This window comes from Vanessa cardui, chromosome 11 (genome assembly GCF_905220365.1).
Source record: "Vanessa cardui chromosome 11, ilVanCard2.1, whole genome shotgun sequence".
In the NCBI taxonomy this organism is placed as follows: domain Eukaryota; kingdom Metazoa; phylum Arthropoda; class Insecta; order Lepidoptera; family Nymphalidae; genus Vanessa; species Vanessa cardui.
Window position 1 is genome coordinate 9136931 of NC_061133.1, and position 17291 is coordinate 9154221.

General features: G+C 32.8%; 1 protein-coding gene across 3 annotated transcripts in view; it reads right to left on the reverse strand.

Moving 5' to 3' along the window:
- LOC124533460 (plasma membrane ascorbate-dependent reductase CYBRD1-like) overlaps window positions 1-17291 on the reverse strand; it is a 65778-nt gene that overhangs the window by 44198 nt on the left and 4289 nt on the right. For 2 of the 3 annotated variants that reach the window (XM_047108745.1, XM_047108744.1), the window contains exon 2: window positions 7690-8045. In XM_047108745.1, coding sequence (XP_046964701.1) covers window positions 7690-7844 — 155 coding nt within the window. In that variant the 5' untranslated portion in view covers window positions 7845-8045. Of the gene's footprint in view, window positions 1-3220; window positions 3450-7689; window positions 8046-17291 lie in introns of those variants that run through there. The other variant, XM_047108748.1, reaches the window with a different exon arrangement.

Genomic DNA, 17291 nt, shown 5'->3' on the forward strand with positions numbered 1-17291 from the left:
TTTTATCTCGAAATATCTAGTAGCCAATTAATTACAAGTTTTTATCAGGCATTTCGATGAATCGATTTAATTGATCGAATTAAACGTAAAAGGGAACGCAAACATGACATTTTTAAAGTATTTCGATTTAAAAAAATATGATTTCCTTAGAGGTAATGTATGTTAAACATGAATAGAAAGTTATATTTCTATTATAAGAAACAACTCGTTTCCTAGAAATCATCTAGCAAGGAAATCGATTAAACGATAGCGGATGCTGCCGTCGTATTCCTTACGCCAGTCTTGTTATTAAATATAAACTTTAACTTGGCCGTAATAACTTGTTCTCATTCTAGTATGTATTTTATTTTCTTACTTAAACAACTCGGAACTTGCAAGTCAACCTAACTTATAACTTCGGTTAACTCGCATGCATTTCTACAAATATTAACAACTTTTGTAAAAAAACTTTCATATTACTTTAAACTGTATTTTGTATACTATTTTTGATTAATTATTATTATAATAATCTCTTTTAAGCAATTGAGGACATTGCTAAAAAAAATCAATTTAACTTTATTTCGATATAAATAAAGTTGCCGAAGACAAGATTAAACGACATACTTTTGAAGTATACGAGCACATTTTTTCAACTTTTCCGATTAATCCCGAAGAAATTTTAAAGTGCACCGTTATGCAAAATGTAGAGCTCTCGTAAATCCTCCCATAGCCTGAATAAGGGGTCAATCGTAGTCGGTTTAAAGACGCAAGCACACGACATTCCTCTATTTTTATAGCGACAAAAAACGCTCTCATTTCCGATAATAGTGAATGAGAATATATCTCATTCAATTTCATTCTATCATGACCGTTGGTTAGGCTGATTCAAGTTTTATTTGCTATAATGTAGGATGCGATATATTATTGTAATCTTATGCTTACGTATACATACTTGTCATGCATATTTGCGTGTTATTTAAAGATGAAATCACCGATACGATGGATGTAACGATATGCTAAAACGATTATATTGTATAGTATTACATAACAATGCATCAGATAACGCTCGGCATTGTTTTCAATGCCTTAATATATGGAATATGTAGAGCGTAAGAACGCACTCAAAGCGAATATTATGTGACTTACAATCGTATGTGTAACTAAAACAACCTGTAGCGGCATCGCTTGTATAATTTGCGAGGGATTTGAGAAGCTTCAGTAAACCCAGAAATGTATAAAGTAAAGTCTGCAAATATCCTGACCACGACATAAGCGTCCTCACCCCTAAGAGGACATTTGGAGCTTGTTTCGTCACGCTGAAATGTCATTTTAATCCGTCACATATGTATGTCAGTATTCCAGCAAAGTTTTCCTTTGCCACCGAGCACGAGATGAATTATAAACACAAAATTATGCATACATTCGCAGCGGTGATTAACGTGTTTTCATAGAAATATGCTGCAGTATAATCTTATAATAATAAAAATTAATGCAATGTTTTATTGTTCGTGATATTTTAATGAACAGCAAATAGAAACGCACTGTTATTAACGCAAATCTTGTAATTGCTACCAGCTAATCCTTTTAAAGAAATACGATGTTTCGTGTGGAGCCCGCTTCATAGGTACTTAAAAATGGCGGATGATCTGTCAAGTGCATTTGCCAGACCAACTCGTTCCGCTCTCGTCGCTCTCAATTCGCAACTGGAAGCTGACGAGTTTTTTTTTATTAAACAAGCATTTCTTTCACGCAAAAACAGTTTAGTGACACTGATCTAGCGACATGTTTTAGGCGTTAATAAGCTTCATATTCTAAACAGAAAGTTCAACGAACTCTATATTGATGGTTTACTTAGTTTTTTTTATTTACAAATTCATGTTATTTTCAGATATGTGAGTTGTAGTAAATAGTTTATTTAGCATCAATGTTTAGCGACTTAGAAAGCGACGACGTTGATCAAGAGACATAATTAACGCAAACAAAACTTTTCCATGAACTGGAAAACATTAATAATCGATAGTAATAAGTAGCAACTAGCAAGAAATTATACACATATCTAACTGAGAGTCATTACGATAGAGTTTTAGAGCAACAATATTCTACAGGCAGAAAGTTTTGGAAATAAAATATAAAAATTTAATGCAGCTATTTTTTACATTTACATCGTATTTATAGTATAAAGGTAACATATTTTTTAATTGCATTTAATCAAAGTTATAATAATACAAATCTCATATATAAAACAAACAATATCTGGTACGCATGTACCCAGTACGCAAGTACACCAGTAAATAGCATCAATTTCATCCCATTTCCTGAGCAGCTCCCTGTGACTGAGACCCACTCTGCGAATTATTAGATTCAATAAAATTACTCTTGGAGGTCAAATCTACCCATATTTCTTCCCAGAGGATTTTAGTTCGTTGGATTTATTAAGCACGTGCTTCCTTTGAAATTTATTACGATCATTATTTTCTTATTAATAATATTGACGTTCTAGGTATATTAAAACTTTACTAACAACGAACGAGTTTAAAAAATATTATGTCGGTATAAGTAATAACTGGTAAGGTTACGTAAAAATAAATTCCATTAGTTATATTCAAGGAAGTAAGTCGGTGAATTGTAGATAGTCCTTGTAATAGAATCGTATTCAATTAAATCAATCAAATTGTTTCACGTAATTGCCGACATCGCCATCGTACGCCGCTGTGCGAATTTCTTACGTAAATGTATTTAAATAAATTACATTTTTTTTTAATAAGAGAAAAAATAATTCACAAATCTCAGTATATAATTCCAAAAATGCTAACAATCTATTATCATTAGCAGAAGTACAGCTTTTACAGTAAAAAAAAAATCAACAAACCATGAGTACAAAGACATTCCAGTATTCAGCCAAACGTTTTCTTAGATCTATTATATCATGTCGTCAAATTATTTACTAACGATAAGGGAATAATTCATTTTGTCAAATGAGAACAATAGATGTCTGCTAAGACACGAAAAGTACTTAAATAAACACAAGTATGGTTTTTATCTGAGCACTGAAAAAAATGCGTTAAATTGTTACTTTCTTATCAGATCATTTTCATTTAAATTCAAATAAATTAATAACGTTGAAAATACTAACTGTTTTTTAATTTGTTTTTATTTTAACCTTACTACAATTGCATAATAGATATAAAACATAAATAACTAACAATTATATTTTAAGAAAAAAGAAAACAAAATTACTTACTGTTGACTTTTACGTGTCATCTTTTAAATTCACTTTTTCAAACCAAAAGCACTGGCAGTTATAGTTCGATAGATTTAAAAAAAAGTTCACTGAACACAAACACGAGCCGTTAAAATAAAAAGAATATATTCGATATTGGAAATTTGGCGGCAATCGTCACATAAGCATGTTTCCCTCCGCGATCGTGTCACCACTCTCCGAGATCTCGACTCGATCCGAACACGATATGCGCCCTACTTCAACTTTAACATATCGTTTGCCTGATAGAGACCGCATGTACATTTCTCGTTGCTACAGAAAGAGACAAAAATATCTATTCAAAATTAATGATGGTTATTTACAATATATTTTTATAGTACGCAATAACTAATTACGAAAATATTTTTATATATTAAGTTTAACAGAGTAACTATTAATAAAGTTGAAGTTATTATATTGATACTTGTAGTCGCGGAACAGCGCCATCTATACAAGAAGTCGTGTAATGATTCGTGACTACGCGTAGGAAAGGTTTTTCACATGAATTAATCCATTGATTTGGATCACTTGTACAAGGTTATATAGATAGATGGCGTTACTATAATGTTGCAGTAAATTTTTAAATCGACTTATAAAAAAGGAGGTTATCAGTTTTGACAAGTATGTATGTAACGTTGACATTTAATTATATTTGAGTATGATGATCCATTTAGATTTCCAAGCACGTGTCCCTTGTGTGGGACACTACATGTGTTGACACGTTGGCCCCATCTCATATCCGAGAAACAATGTTAAGAGCCGGTGCCGCTACGGAAAAAGCTGAAGCCAAAAAAATAACTAAATATTCGTGTATTATATCTAATTACTTTTTTTTTCCATTTGCTGTCGAAACGCTTGGCCCTTGGAGTAGTGGTGCAAAAAGCTTCATCAAAAGTATAACACCTCGCCTCATTGCCTCCACTGGTGACAGGAGGGCTGGTTCGTTTTTTGCCCAGAGGATCGGAATTGCGATTCAACGGGGAAATGCTGCTAGCATTCTTGCCACCATTCCACGCGGTCAAGATTTATACAGTAACTAGTTTAAGTTCATATTTGTATATATATATATTTAAGCATTTAATGTTGTTAATTCTTATGTTAATAAAGATAGTATTTATTTATTAATCAGCACGTGTGCTTAATTTCGTATATATAATGTTAATATGTATGTTTGTCTCCGAATTTCTCGAAAAGTAAAGGACGTATTGAGATGATCATTTTTAATCTAATTTAGGTACACTTCAACTTATGGAATAGTTACACTATTTTGTTTATTTGTTTTGTTTCATCAAAATCGGTCAACTAGTTTCATAGGTTTATGTATTTATACTTATAGGTATATAAATTTAGAATTGTCTTTTGTAATTGGTTGTTGTATTTCTTCATTCTACCTAGTCTTCTTCATAGTGCTCTGCTTGTACAGCCACAGAGTTATTCGATACTATAAGGGATTTGTGCAATCCCATCTCCCATCCCATTAGATAGGTACTCTAACGCTAAACAGCTATACATTGCATTTTTGTGTAACTATCGACATAAGACATAACATTTTATCACCCAAAATTGGTAACCCATTGGTAAGATGTATAACTATTAACATTTCCTATACTAACGTTTATTGGCAGTGACTTACCACCATGTGCCCAACACTTGCCCGTCGACCTACGTAGTATGAAAAACTACGTTAAAGAATAAAGTCGTGGTTCCCGTAAATGTAAATGAATTTTGTTTCGAATTCGTAAATTGTGTCCCACAGAACTATGAGAGTGTGAGAAAAACAAATGCATTTTAGCATATGGGCCACCTGATGGTAAGTGGTCACCATCACCCATAGACAATGACGCTGTAAGAAATATTGACTATTCCTTACATCGTCAATGTGCCACCAACCTTGGGAACTAAGATGTTATGTCCCTTGTGCCTGTAGTTACACTGGCTCACTCACCCTTCAAATCGGAACACAACAATACTGAGTACTGTCGGGCTTGCACAAAGCCCTACCACCAAGTGACTTATTAATCTCGTGCTGAGTTGCCTAGTCACAGTTAATAATGACCATGGTGACCGAAAGCAATGAACAGGATCACCAACATGATCTTGTATTATCATCATTAAGAACATCTTTATTGTATACACGCTGTATATACATGTTTGTTCTTTATATCACTCAACGGTTTTCGGTAGCCTTCCGTATTAAACATCCTGTATAACTATTGTTTCATAGTTCACTACCATCACTTAACACCTTTAAAACCCGTATTGGGATAGAAAACTATCAGTAGAAGCATTCTACAACTGGCGGTAAAACTCTGGCCAATTCTTTTCATGCAGTACGCATTGCGTCGACCTGAAATGAATGGGTTTTTGCAAACGAATGATAAATTTATATATCTGTTTGTTACTGCTGCGTTTGCTATTTTGTCCTCTATTTTATTTATAAAATTAAATTGGGTGACGTAAAGGATTTGTTTTCATACTTGTGTTTTTAGTGTCTATTTTAAGATTTATGTACTAAATTATATTTTCATTTGTCGCAAATTTTTGTCAGGGTACTATCAGCAATCATTAGCCTCCAATTTTTTTTGTTCCTTCTTCTTATTCTAGTTTTCTTTCTTTTATACTCCATGTGGATACGAAACATAAGTTATCAGTTGAATATACTAACAAATTATTATCGTTTTTGATACAGGTCGATGGCCCGCTAGTCGCAAGTTGTTCGTTAAAAACACACGAGGACACCCATAGACAATGAAGTTGTAAGAAATATTAACTATTCCTTACGTCGTCAATGTGCCACCAACCTTGGGAACTAAGATGTTATGTCCCTTGTGCCTGCAGCTACACTCGCTCACTCACTCTTCAAACCGGAACACAACAATACTGAGTACTGTTATTTGGCGGTAGAATAACTGATGAATGGGTGGTACCTACCCAGACGGGCTTGCACAAATCCCTACCACCAAGAAAACTTCTGAAAATTTGATAAAGTCAAACTTATTTTATTATTGTCGTCATTAAAAAAAACCCTTTCTCAATTTATGTCTAACATCGACGTTTCGTAAGCAATTTTTATTTATTCAGTCTCAGTTATAAGTCCTTTGCAGCCTTAGCAGTACGTTATACTCTCACATACAGGAATAGGTCTCATTTCTGCTACACGGGGCAGCTATCTTCAAAGAGAGCGAGCAAGCGAGCAGTAGCGACCTGTATTCGCATCTTTATTGTGATCTTTATTGCTACCAAGAGCGAGCACTTCAACTAAATGATACAACTATAAAATAGTTTACTTTTAAAGTGTTATTTGATATATAAATTCATCGCCCCTAAGTTTGTTGAAGTCAATGAAAAATCATTTTCATTTAGACAATTAAATATATATGAGGATAAAAAAGTTTGTATAATAATGAATTTGTTTACGTAGTATTATTTCATAGATTATTTTGTGCAATTGAATTGAAATACTGTATCGTTGTTTCCGAAAGGAAGTCAATGGAAAATATTATCAATCTATTAAAAGTTGAACGTACAACAGACATTCGTAAACGAAAAAGCTTTACGGAGGGATTGCAAGCGATTGTGCATAGTTACTAGACTTCACGTAGTATACGCAACGGATTTTGATGCGGTTTTCATCAATTAACAGACTGATTCAAGGAGAAGGTTTATAATTACATTACATGCATATTATAATAGCGAATTTCAACATTCCTAGTCGACAAAAAAATAAGAATAATTCTTGTTTGGTGTTCAATCTGTAGATTACTAGACTAGTGTGAATCTGGGAAGGAACATGTTACTAGATATGTCCTACACACAGATACAAAACAATAAAATTCTAACTCTATTCAATTGAAATACCATCTTTTCGAAATCAAAATGTACGCAATTTATTAGCATTGTCAGGGATTAAATCAAAGTGATATTTTTCATCAGGTTTAAAAAATTATTCCTCCTTAAAACGAAATTATCTATTGTAACGGGTCGTTAATAAATAACTTGAATCGTCATTTTATAGTACAGTAATGTATTGATAAACATACACAAAAGTATGATCCTAAATTAGTAATATCTTAATTTTTTAAGTCGGTTCAATTGTCTTAAGACTCCATACTATTATGTCCAATTTTACGATAAAATATAATAACGCTAATCTCTTTCAATATTTAATAAAGAAGTAAAGAGTTTAATTGTGTAAATGATATTTAATATAAATAATAGACATTTTGAAAATACTCCATTTAAAGTAATTGATATAAGTAGTTGATTATTTGTAATGAAGATGATCAAACTAAATTAATCCAAACAACAAACCAACGAAAAATCCTTAAATATATAAATACAAATTAAAAGTACTCATAGTCTAAAAGTTTGTTATTTTTTTCTTATTTAAGCCAATATCTATATTGGATTTTTAAAAGTACTTATAAGTGAAAAAGTTGAGGATAACTTACACTTTAATCTTCTTCCCTTCAGCCTGCGAGATAGTAGCTGGAGGCGGCGGCAGGTCGTCCATCGGCACCTCCTCATTGGGGGGCGAAGGCGGGGACTTATCGAATTCCGCGATCGGCGCTAGTTCCGGCATCGGTGAAACAGAATTGCTATCCATCGCCGACAACTTTATGGGAGACACTTTGACTGTTTTGAAATCCTAGTCGACCTCCGCAACTGCCGGAGGATGTGATCCTATTCGAAATTCAAACACTCACTGTAAGTTCTTGTAATGTTTCAGCGACAAATGTCTAATTCGCCACTGGTGTTATAATGATATCGTCGAATTTCGAAATCGACTCCGAACGAACTTCGAGACCTGAAAGCAATTATCTTTATTTACTGTTCTTTCGAAACAGCCCTCGTTTCAGTTCTCATTGCGAGATTACAGGACGGGTATGTTTGTTTTGATTGCGAATTCTCTGACCGGAATAAATATACTATTTCATTTTGCACATGATTACATACGATTTCATATAGAATGTTGATGAAAATGACATTCAAATAGAGGTATAATTTCTAAGATTGTTACTCATTTGAGTAACGTTTAAGATAAAGGCAAACAATTAGTAGTTATACAAGCTTCATTGATTCTTCTGTTAATACGTTGTTGGTATACCCAAGTTCACAATAAAGCGTCTGTTTCCGATCGTAGATATTAAAAGTGTGGTTGAGTTAGACGCGGAAGGACAATGCCCTTCACCCCATATTTATATTTCGTTATACATGACATCACTGAAGGGATCAACCATGGTGTTAGAACATCATTAATATTGAACCATGTGGGAATAAATAATGAAAGTGGTTTTTTACATGAAGTACACCTTTTTATAATTATAAATAATTAATATGATTATATTTTATTATAGACTGCAGGAAATTTGTATTTGAATTTGAACCTTAACTCTTTTGAGGAGTATTCTTATATTAAATTAAATGAAGAACTGTATTTTATTTTATATATTATTGTTTTTTTTATACATTTTCTTCTTACATCTTCTCTCTATGTTCAATAATTATAAATTACGAGCCTTTCCATACATTGCCCGGGTTTAAAAAAGCCTATCTCGTTCTTCCATATACCAAGCTGGCGAACAAAGAAACACACTATCACATTTATAAAATAAAATATCTGTGTTAGTATTAAATTATACATAAAATAATAGATACTGTTTGACACTCTAAAGGCGGCAAATCAGTCATGTTACTAAAGGTACATTCAAGTCAAATAGCAACACATATGGATTGTCATAGTATTTCCCATAGACAGGACATTAAGCTGCCTTGTGCTTGTGCTGACAGGTGCATTGACCAAAAAAAATCATTACTCTTAAACAAAATTCTACGTCAGTTCGTTTGTAAAAAAAAACTTTTGTTTTTAAATATATAGAACAGGTGAATCTTCACCGAAGTTAGGCGACACTGAGTTCTTTTCGTGTCACTTGAGTTGTGTGAGAAAACATTCGTGAATGATTCTATATGTGTCTCATAAAATCTTGCCCCTTATGTATCCAACATCCCGCATTTGCACATGATGGAATAAGCTCTGAAACTAGAAGGCTGTTAGAGAAATAAATTGAAGAAGGCCATTAAAACATATATATAAAAATATATTTAGTTATTCAAGCGTATATTAAAAATACTTTCATTATACAAAATAGACGTGGAGTTGTTTTCTAAAATAATTTTCAATATAAAGAAAAAGTAAGATAAGAAATCGGACAAAGAAAGCACGCTACACTGAATGAAAAATGGAGTCCGTTTTAATAGAATTAGTTAAGAAGTGCTGAGTCTTGTAAGTCCTAGACTGGCAACTAACAAGATAACAAGCGCCCGACTTGATTGAGTAATCAGTACTACGGCTAGTTATGTTTGAGGAATAATTGGTGAAATTAAATGAGAAGTGAAAACCAGACCGACCTGCTCCAATACTTTGATAAATACGTTCAGGTACTGGTCGAATATTTTGACAGGAACATATTTAAAAAAAAAAAGAATATTTTTTTATAAACCAATTGTGTACTCATGTTTAGCGTTAACATATTTATGGCCAAAAAAGCCGGTGTAAGAAAATGAAGTACCTACTGTGGTTTTTTCGTATCCTATATTAATAAATGAACATCAAAATATGTCGTTTATTTTTGTAATAAGTATAAAATGAGAAGATACAAATTTATGCCATTCGAAAAGTTTAATACGTTAGTAAAAGAAAAAAATATCGAATTTCGTTCAAAAACTTGAGCATATGTCGCTCACGCGCAAAGTAATCATATGTATGAAACAAGCTTAAACTAAGGGTAGTCGGCGTTCGATTAATTATAGATTTACGTAATTAAACCACAAAATAACCAAAGATAAAAGATAAAATAAACATTTATATCCAATATCTGTTCCTAATACATTGCAACCTATATCTCTTTCAGGGTGAACCCGAGAGTATTGTAGCCACATTTCTAATTCCACTAAAACTCCAGTACAAAACATTACGTAACCCAGGAAGAAATTGACTTCAATTCTCTGAGGACGGCTAATAGTGGTAGGGAATAAAATAGAGAATACTTATGTAATTGAACATTGATACATTTAAAGGTTTTAAGCAATTGATAAGATCTTGTTAATTGATAAAATATATTTTGATAAGATAACAATAGGGTGAATTTCCCAGGAACAAAAATTACGTGGCATCAATGAAATCGGTACTATAAAACATGGTTATAATGTTCTAACATTTTTTTCTGGTTAGGTGATATAGTAATCTATGTGTAGCACTAAATATGAAGTTAAATAGGATTAATAGAAGCTCCAAAAAAAAAGTTACACCTCGAAATCTTTCATTGCCGTGTTTGTCCACACATTACCTCGATGTGTATTATACGTCATTGATAAAAATCTATTGGTTATTTATATTAAAACCAAGTTTTAATTGATACGTAAACAGTTAAAGTATTGTTATGGAATACATTTATTCATATATTTAAACAATACAAAGAATGGTTAATAAAAATACATTTGTCCTAGAACTACCTTTCATCGCCGTGTCCTAAATATATTTAAGAATATTGTTTTATCTAAGGACTTGCGTCCCCCACACCTGTGCGCTAAACGTTGCATGATAGTTTCGCTCGGTGCTCCACGTGGAAGCACGTGCATACGTGCCTACGTTTTCGCGCCATAAAGGTAAGTATTCGATTTTTATGTTACTGGACATTTTTTCTATCATCGCCGTGGATAGACCTAACTTCTATTTGAATAAGTTTGTCCTCTTGATTAGGCATTCGATAGAATGCCATTTGTCTTATGTTTATTTGTGACGTGTTAATTACTCTGAATAATTAATAGATTTTTGGCTACTTGATGTTTTTGCCTTGATTTTCATCGCCGTGCTCTCATTGCCATGGTTTCCATGGCCAAAATTTGCTATGGAAATGAAAAAAAGACACGGTGATGAAACGAAATTTCATTGCCATGCCTTTTAAAAGAATTTAGTTTCATTGCCATGAGCAGTTGTTTCATTTCCGTGACTTATGTTTTCATCGCCACGGTATGGTTAAGGAAAGAAACAATCTGTAGTGTACATTCAACTACAAAAATATATCTCCACGTTAACCTTACGAAATAATTTACAATATAAAAATACATTTGGAAACAATATACATTCAAACATACGCACACACAATCGCGCACACACTCACACACGCACAAAGAGTCACACACACACACGCACAAACTTATAGTCACACACACATATATTAGTCTAATTATAAACATAATAATGGTTGCTTATTTTTAGAAAACCAAATTGCCTAAACCGAAACTATCGGAAGAGGAGAGAAAGGAAAGAAGAAGATTGGCCGAACAAAAGCGACGTGAAAAATTAAGAAGCGACCCTCTTTTACGAGAGGAGTATTTAAAAAAAGAAGATGAATAGGCTATTTTGATTTGTGATGTGCAAAAATATATCTTTGTGATCCAAGTTAATATTGAAGTATAGATAATAATAATGAGACGAGTGAATTTGAAAGGCTGATATTCCTGTTAACAGTGCTATACTGTTGGTGTTAATTAGATGTAAGTGTTAATTAGAAAGGCTGATTGTATTCTATAATAAGATTTCTTTATTGGAAAACGATGAACATACCAAGTTCACACCCTTTTGTATGGTTTATCTTTCTTGCTACACTACACATACCTATCATATCTAAAAACGAACCGTAGACAAAGGGTGTAATCTTGTTGAATCCAATACTGTAAGTCTGTATTAAATATAAGATTTAATAGAGAAAAGGTAAAAAATATTATGTTGATAATAAGGCTGTGATTAGGTAGGCCCTACGATTTGTCCAGACTTGATTTAATCATAATAAATAATTGTTTATTCGCGAATTGTAAAATTATGTTGTGTTAAGTATATATTGTTAGCAATACCTATTGCATACTTTAGAAAAGTTTATTTTTATTTGTTAATTTCTGTTCTGTTAATTTTTTTTGTGTAAAAACTTAAAATAAATGATTGTGTTGCTTTGATTCTATTAAAATTTTGTTTAATTTTACTCCTATGCAAGAAGATTATTGACAAGAGGGTAAAAAGAGTGCATGTATATGTGTATGCCTTTCCCTCTCAGAGACATGGATGTGTCCATCCCAGGTAAGTATTAAATACATATAAAAATATCATGTGTTATTGGATTTTTTCATTACCGTGGATTGATTCTATCATTCCCGTGGCACAGTTCTTTCATTGCCGTGGACACATGTTTCATTGCCGTGCATCCATGTTTCATCGCCGTGGCACGAAATTTTTAATCTTGTATATCTAGTTAGTTTTTTAAGCTATCTGCTAGATATTAAGCAAGAATACATATATTATCAAAAACTTGAATAAACACTATTTTTTCTTGTTCTAAAGTTGCAGAATAAAAAATCCACGGAAATGAAGATTTTATTGGACCTGTTGAAATTCACCCAATAGCATTCCCGACGCTCTTAATATTTATGTAACTGTCTTACTAGTGATCTGAAGAGCCTTCTCTCTTATTAATAAGTTGCTGGATTTATACCACTGTGCTCCAATCATTAATCATGCAGGTTTGCTCAAGTTTTCATGTGCAAGAAATTAATTATGAATACAAAATAAGCTTATGATGATTTTTTTGCGCTTGTTTGCTATGGAAGATTGCGGGCAAAACTAACGCGCCATCTCATCTCAGGTCAAGATGATGTTGCACTATACTTTTCGCCCGAAACCATTTACCAATGTATCGCATAGGATGTTTTCTATCCCTATATATAGACTAAGACTAAGGCTATGAACATAATTAATTTATTATGTAAGGATCCTATAAAATAACTGAACGATAATTCCACAATTATAATGCGTGTGTAACACATGGTTTTAGCAACGACCTTTGAATAGAACAGTAGAGCCTGTAGAGGCGTAACTAAGGAAAGTATACCCATATTGTTGCAAATTACACCTCATGTCTAAGACCTGTATAAATTGTCTGACGCCCGCGGCGCGCTCGCGTAATTTTCTCAGTTCTACAACGAATGTGAAATGCGATACGTAACCAATATCACGAATGAAAGTGATACTTGGTCGCTCGAGCCCTTGTACTCGTAGTATATTTACTAGGACGACGAGGTGCATTTGAGAACTTATGTCATGCGCATGCGAAATCTTAAAAGTGTTATTTTCGCAAAGTTTCCACGTACCTATAAGCGCGATTTGAATAAATTTTCAAGTCAATTAGAAACCCTTTCGATATAGGTATTCTGTAACGTAGCTACTTATGTAACGTCTCTCCTATACCCAAGAGCTCGCACTCTTATCTTTTGAAATATATATATCTTTACTTCAAAAAGGAGGGTCGTCAATAACATACAACCATGTTATTTTAAAAAAAAAGGCCACAGACTTTGGCTCTGTAAGATATGCTAACTATTCCTTACATAGTACCTGCACAGAAGTACTTTCACAAAGCCCTATAACCAAATAAAAATATTATTCGAAACATACATTTATCCAAAGGATCTAAGATGTCTTGCCCTGTGTACCTGTAATTACATCGGCAGTCACTCATCAAATCGAATCAGAGCAATATAAATTATTCATATATCTCTTTATGAAGACGGAAAAGTCTTTAATTTGTATATCATGACCTTTTCAAAAAATACAAAAAATAAAATTGTAGTTACGATTTTCGCAAATCAAAATGTTTGCACGCAATAGTGCAGTATACAATATCATATAATAAAATATAACAAAATGTGCAGAATTTAAAAAATAATACACCAAAAGTAATTTCCATTTCTAAAATGGGTCAAAACTCAAGATATGAAACAGTATTTCTCCGAGGAATCCCGTAGCTCGGGATAACACTGAGTACAGTCGACTTTGTATAGTAATGCATATGCACTATATTGCATTGTAGTCCTTATCCCACTTGTTATAAAAGTCATAATGGGCTAAAGCGAATGCCTGTAGATAGAACCGCACAGGTAGCTCGGCGAGTGAAGCGAAGGGGATTGTTAGCAAATGAGGTCGACTTGAATAGGTTCCATTGCCATAGTTAAATATACATTAATATATTAATATCGCACTTTTAATCATTCTTAAAGCCTCCCTAGAAAATATGTGTTATCTGACGCCGACTATCTGTTTGAATTCTTCTGACTCTATTTAATATTAAACGTAAGATTACACAATCTTGATCTTTACAGATCCTAAATGTAAGAGTATCAAAATTCAGGAGATGAATTTAAAATGATTGAAGTGAACTATAATATGATTAAACCTATTTTAGGAATAACAAGGTTTCCATTTACAACTCGAAATATTTTTATGATTTTGTACTATGTTATGTATAAAAAAATTGTAGTCAAGAGCACTACAAATAATTTCTGTAAAAATAAAATGATTTAAAGCTGTAAAGTACATGGAATTGTACATACGACCTTTATAACCGTAGCGATATCCGAGTTTACGTTTTAAATACCAAAATCGATTTTACAGATGGCTTACAAATTGCATAGAAATAGCTTTCTAATCCGAGTTTAATTCTAAGCTTGCTATTTAAATGCCATTGGTTTATTAAATCTGTAACAGCTGTGAATATTACAGAGCAAGGCTAATGAATCGAGATATATATGTTCTACCAAATGCCACTAAAACAACGATATGACCCAATAAACCATCTGTTTAAGATATATAGTATGTATCATCTTTGTGGTGATTTTATGACAAAATATGTTCTTAACTATATGTCGTACATTATTATATTACTTGTGGTACATATTACTGCACTATCCCCTTGAATTGTAGCGTGATTTTATTATTCAATAAATATGCTTTCTAAATAAAAAGATAGATACATAGTGTAATTGACCAAAGAAGAAACTCTTGAGCTTTATCCATAGTGATATTATGACTAAATGTTACTTTTATAGATTTACCTATGAAAAATTACTTTTCATGACGTTTGCTTTTGATTTATTATCACGAATGAACATGACTCTGACATATCTATGAATGAATTTCTAGATATGATGACTTATGACTTTGTTAATATTGATCACCCAGATAGTTTCTCGAAAATTAATACACCGACAACAACAACAGCCTGTCAATTTCCCACTGCTGGGCTCCAACCTCCTATCCTTTTGAAGGGTTAGGAATACATTAAACCTCGCTGCTCCAATGCGTGTTGCTAGATTCACATGTGACAGAATTTAGTTGAAATTAGACACATGCAGGTTTCCTCACGATGTTTTCCTTCACCGCCGAGCTCGAGATGACTTATACACACAAATTAAGCACATGAAAATTCAGTAATGCTTGCCTGGGTTTGAACCCGCAATATTCGATTAATATTTACGCATGCTAACCACTGGGCCATCTTGGCTCTTATACACCAAAAATATTAAATATTTACAGTACCATTTTAACTTTATTTAATTAGATAGTTTCTTTTTAATACTGACGAAATAATATTATACCTAGTACCACACTAATTTTTATCACACACATGTGTTTAGAACAGCTTAAAACAGTCACATTACCCGTCATCCTGCTCTTTAAAACAGTTCCCGGGACACCGCGATAAGTGATTATATGACTTGGGGCAGTGGATATAAGGGCAATTATTCGTTGTAGTGACGCGAGGAAGACGACAATTTGATATGGCCTCAAATCATTCCAATGCAATGGGGAAGGCTATCCTACGCGCCTAGATCCGGGCCACCTAACTCCGCGATTTATGCAACACATTGGTATCTGTCATGCCTTAGTGACTCTAGCAACGGTCACAGTCAGTGGCTTTACATTTTCGGTAATATTTACAATTATTTTAAATATTGAAATTACGTCAATCTTTCGTGATATCACAACTTTCACATTATATCGAGTTTTTAAAAAATTATGTCAGTAAAAAGAACCACAATTACCTACAATATTTTCCTTCTTAAAAGCTTCCTCCCTACCAGCAGTCTTAACTAAAACGTTACACATTTAGTTACGTACATAAACAAGGATACTGACTCATAATGGCATGAAGGAAATGACACTCCTGTGATGCCGTGTCACAACTTGTCACAGAACACCTAAATTTGACAGGGGACATATGAAAAGGCTATTTCAGTAATTAACCAGGGACTAATTCCATTTGCGCGTCGTTAATAACATGCTAATGATCGAAACGCAAAGTTTATGCTTAAAGGCAATTAAGGTTATTTATAATAATATATTCAATTAATTTTTTGGGATTGGCTAACCTATCCTATAAATTAATTCATATTAGTGGACTTAAAAATTGCTTATTTCCCCAAAGACTTTATAAATAAAATATATGAAATAATTTTTTCGACTACCTCCGTGGTCGAGTGGTGTGTACACAGGTTTTCATAGGTACGCCACTCCGAGGTCCCGGGTTCGTTTCCCGGCCGAGTAAATGTAGATTATCATTAGTTTTCTATGTTGTCTTGGGTCTGGGTGTTTGTGGTACCGTCGTTAATTCTGATTTTCCATAGCAAAAGTGCATTAGCTACTTACATTGGGATCAGAGTAATGTATGTGATGTTGTCTCATATTTATTTATTTAAATTATTAATTGCTTTTTTTTTAACCGACTGTCTAAAGAAGGAGGGTATCAAATCGATTTTAATCTTTTATAATCTTTATTACCTAACGTTTTCACTCTGTCATTTATCATATGATTTGATCATCAACATTCGATACAAATTTATTTTTTAAGTTAGTAGTTACTTTTGAATAGAATAGAATCTATCTAAACGACCTTACAAAATTGAGTACTTTGGGTACTATTTTCATGATCAACTATGATAATTATATATTATATTGTGATATATGATAGGTATATTTTATATTGAAAAAAACCTCAAATAAAATTAGGTAAAATTTTCAAACATAATAATAATACATACTCGTTATGTAAAAGATAAACGAAACGCCATAAGAAAAGACCTAAAGTGGTTTATTAACTGCTCAAACACCGTAAGGGTAAACATCAAAATGTAAAGGACTTGAGAATCAACTTGATTACATCTCCCT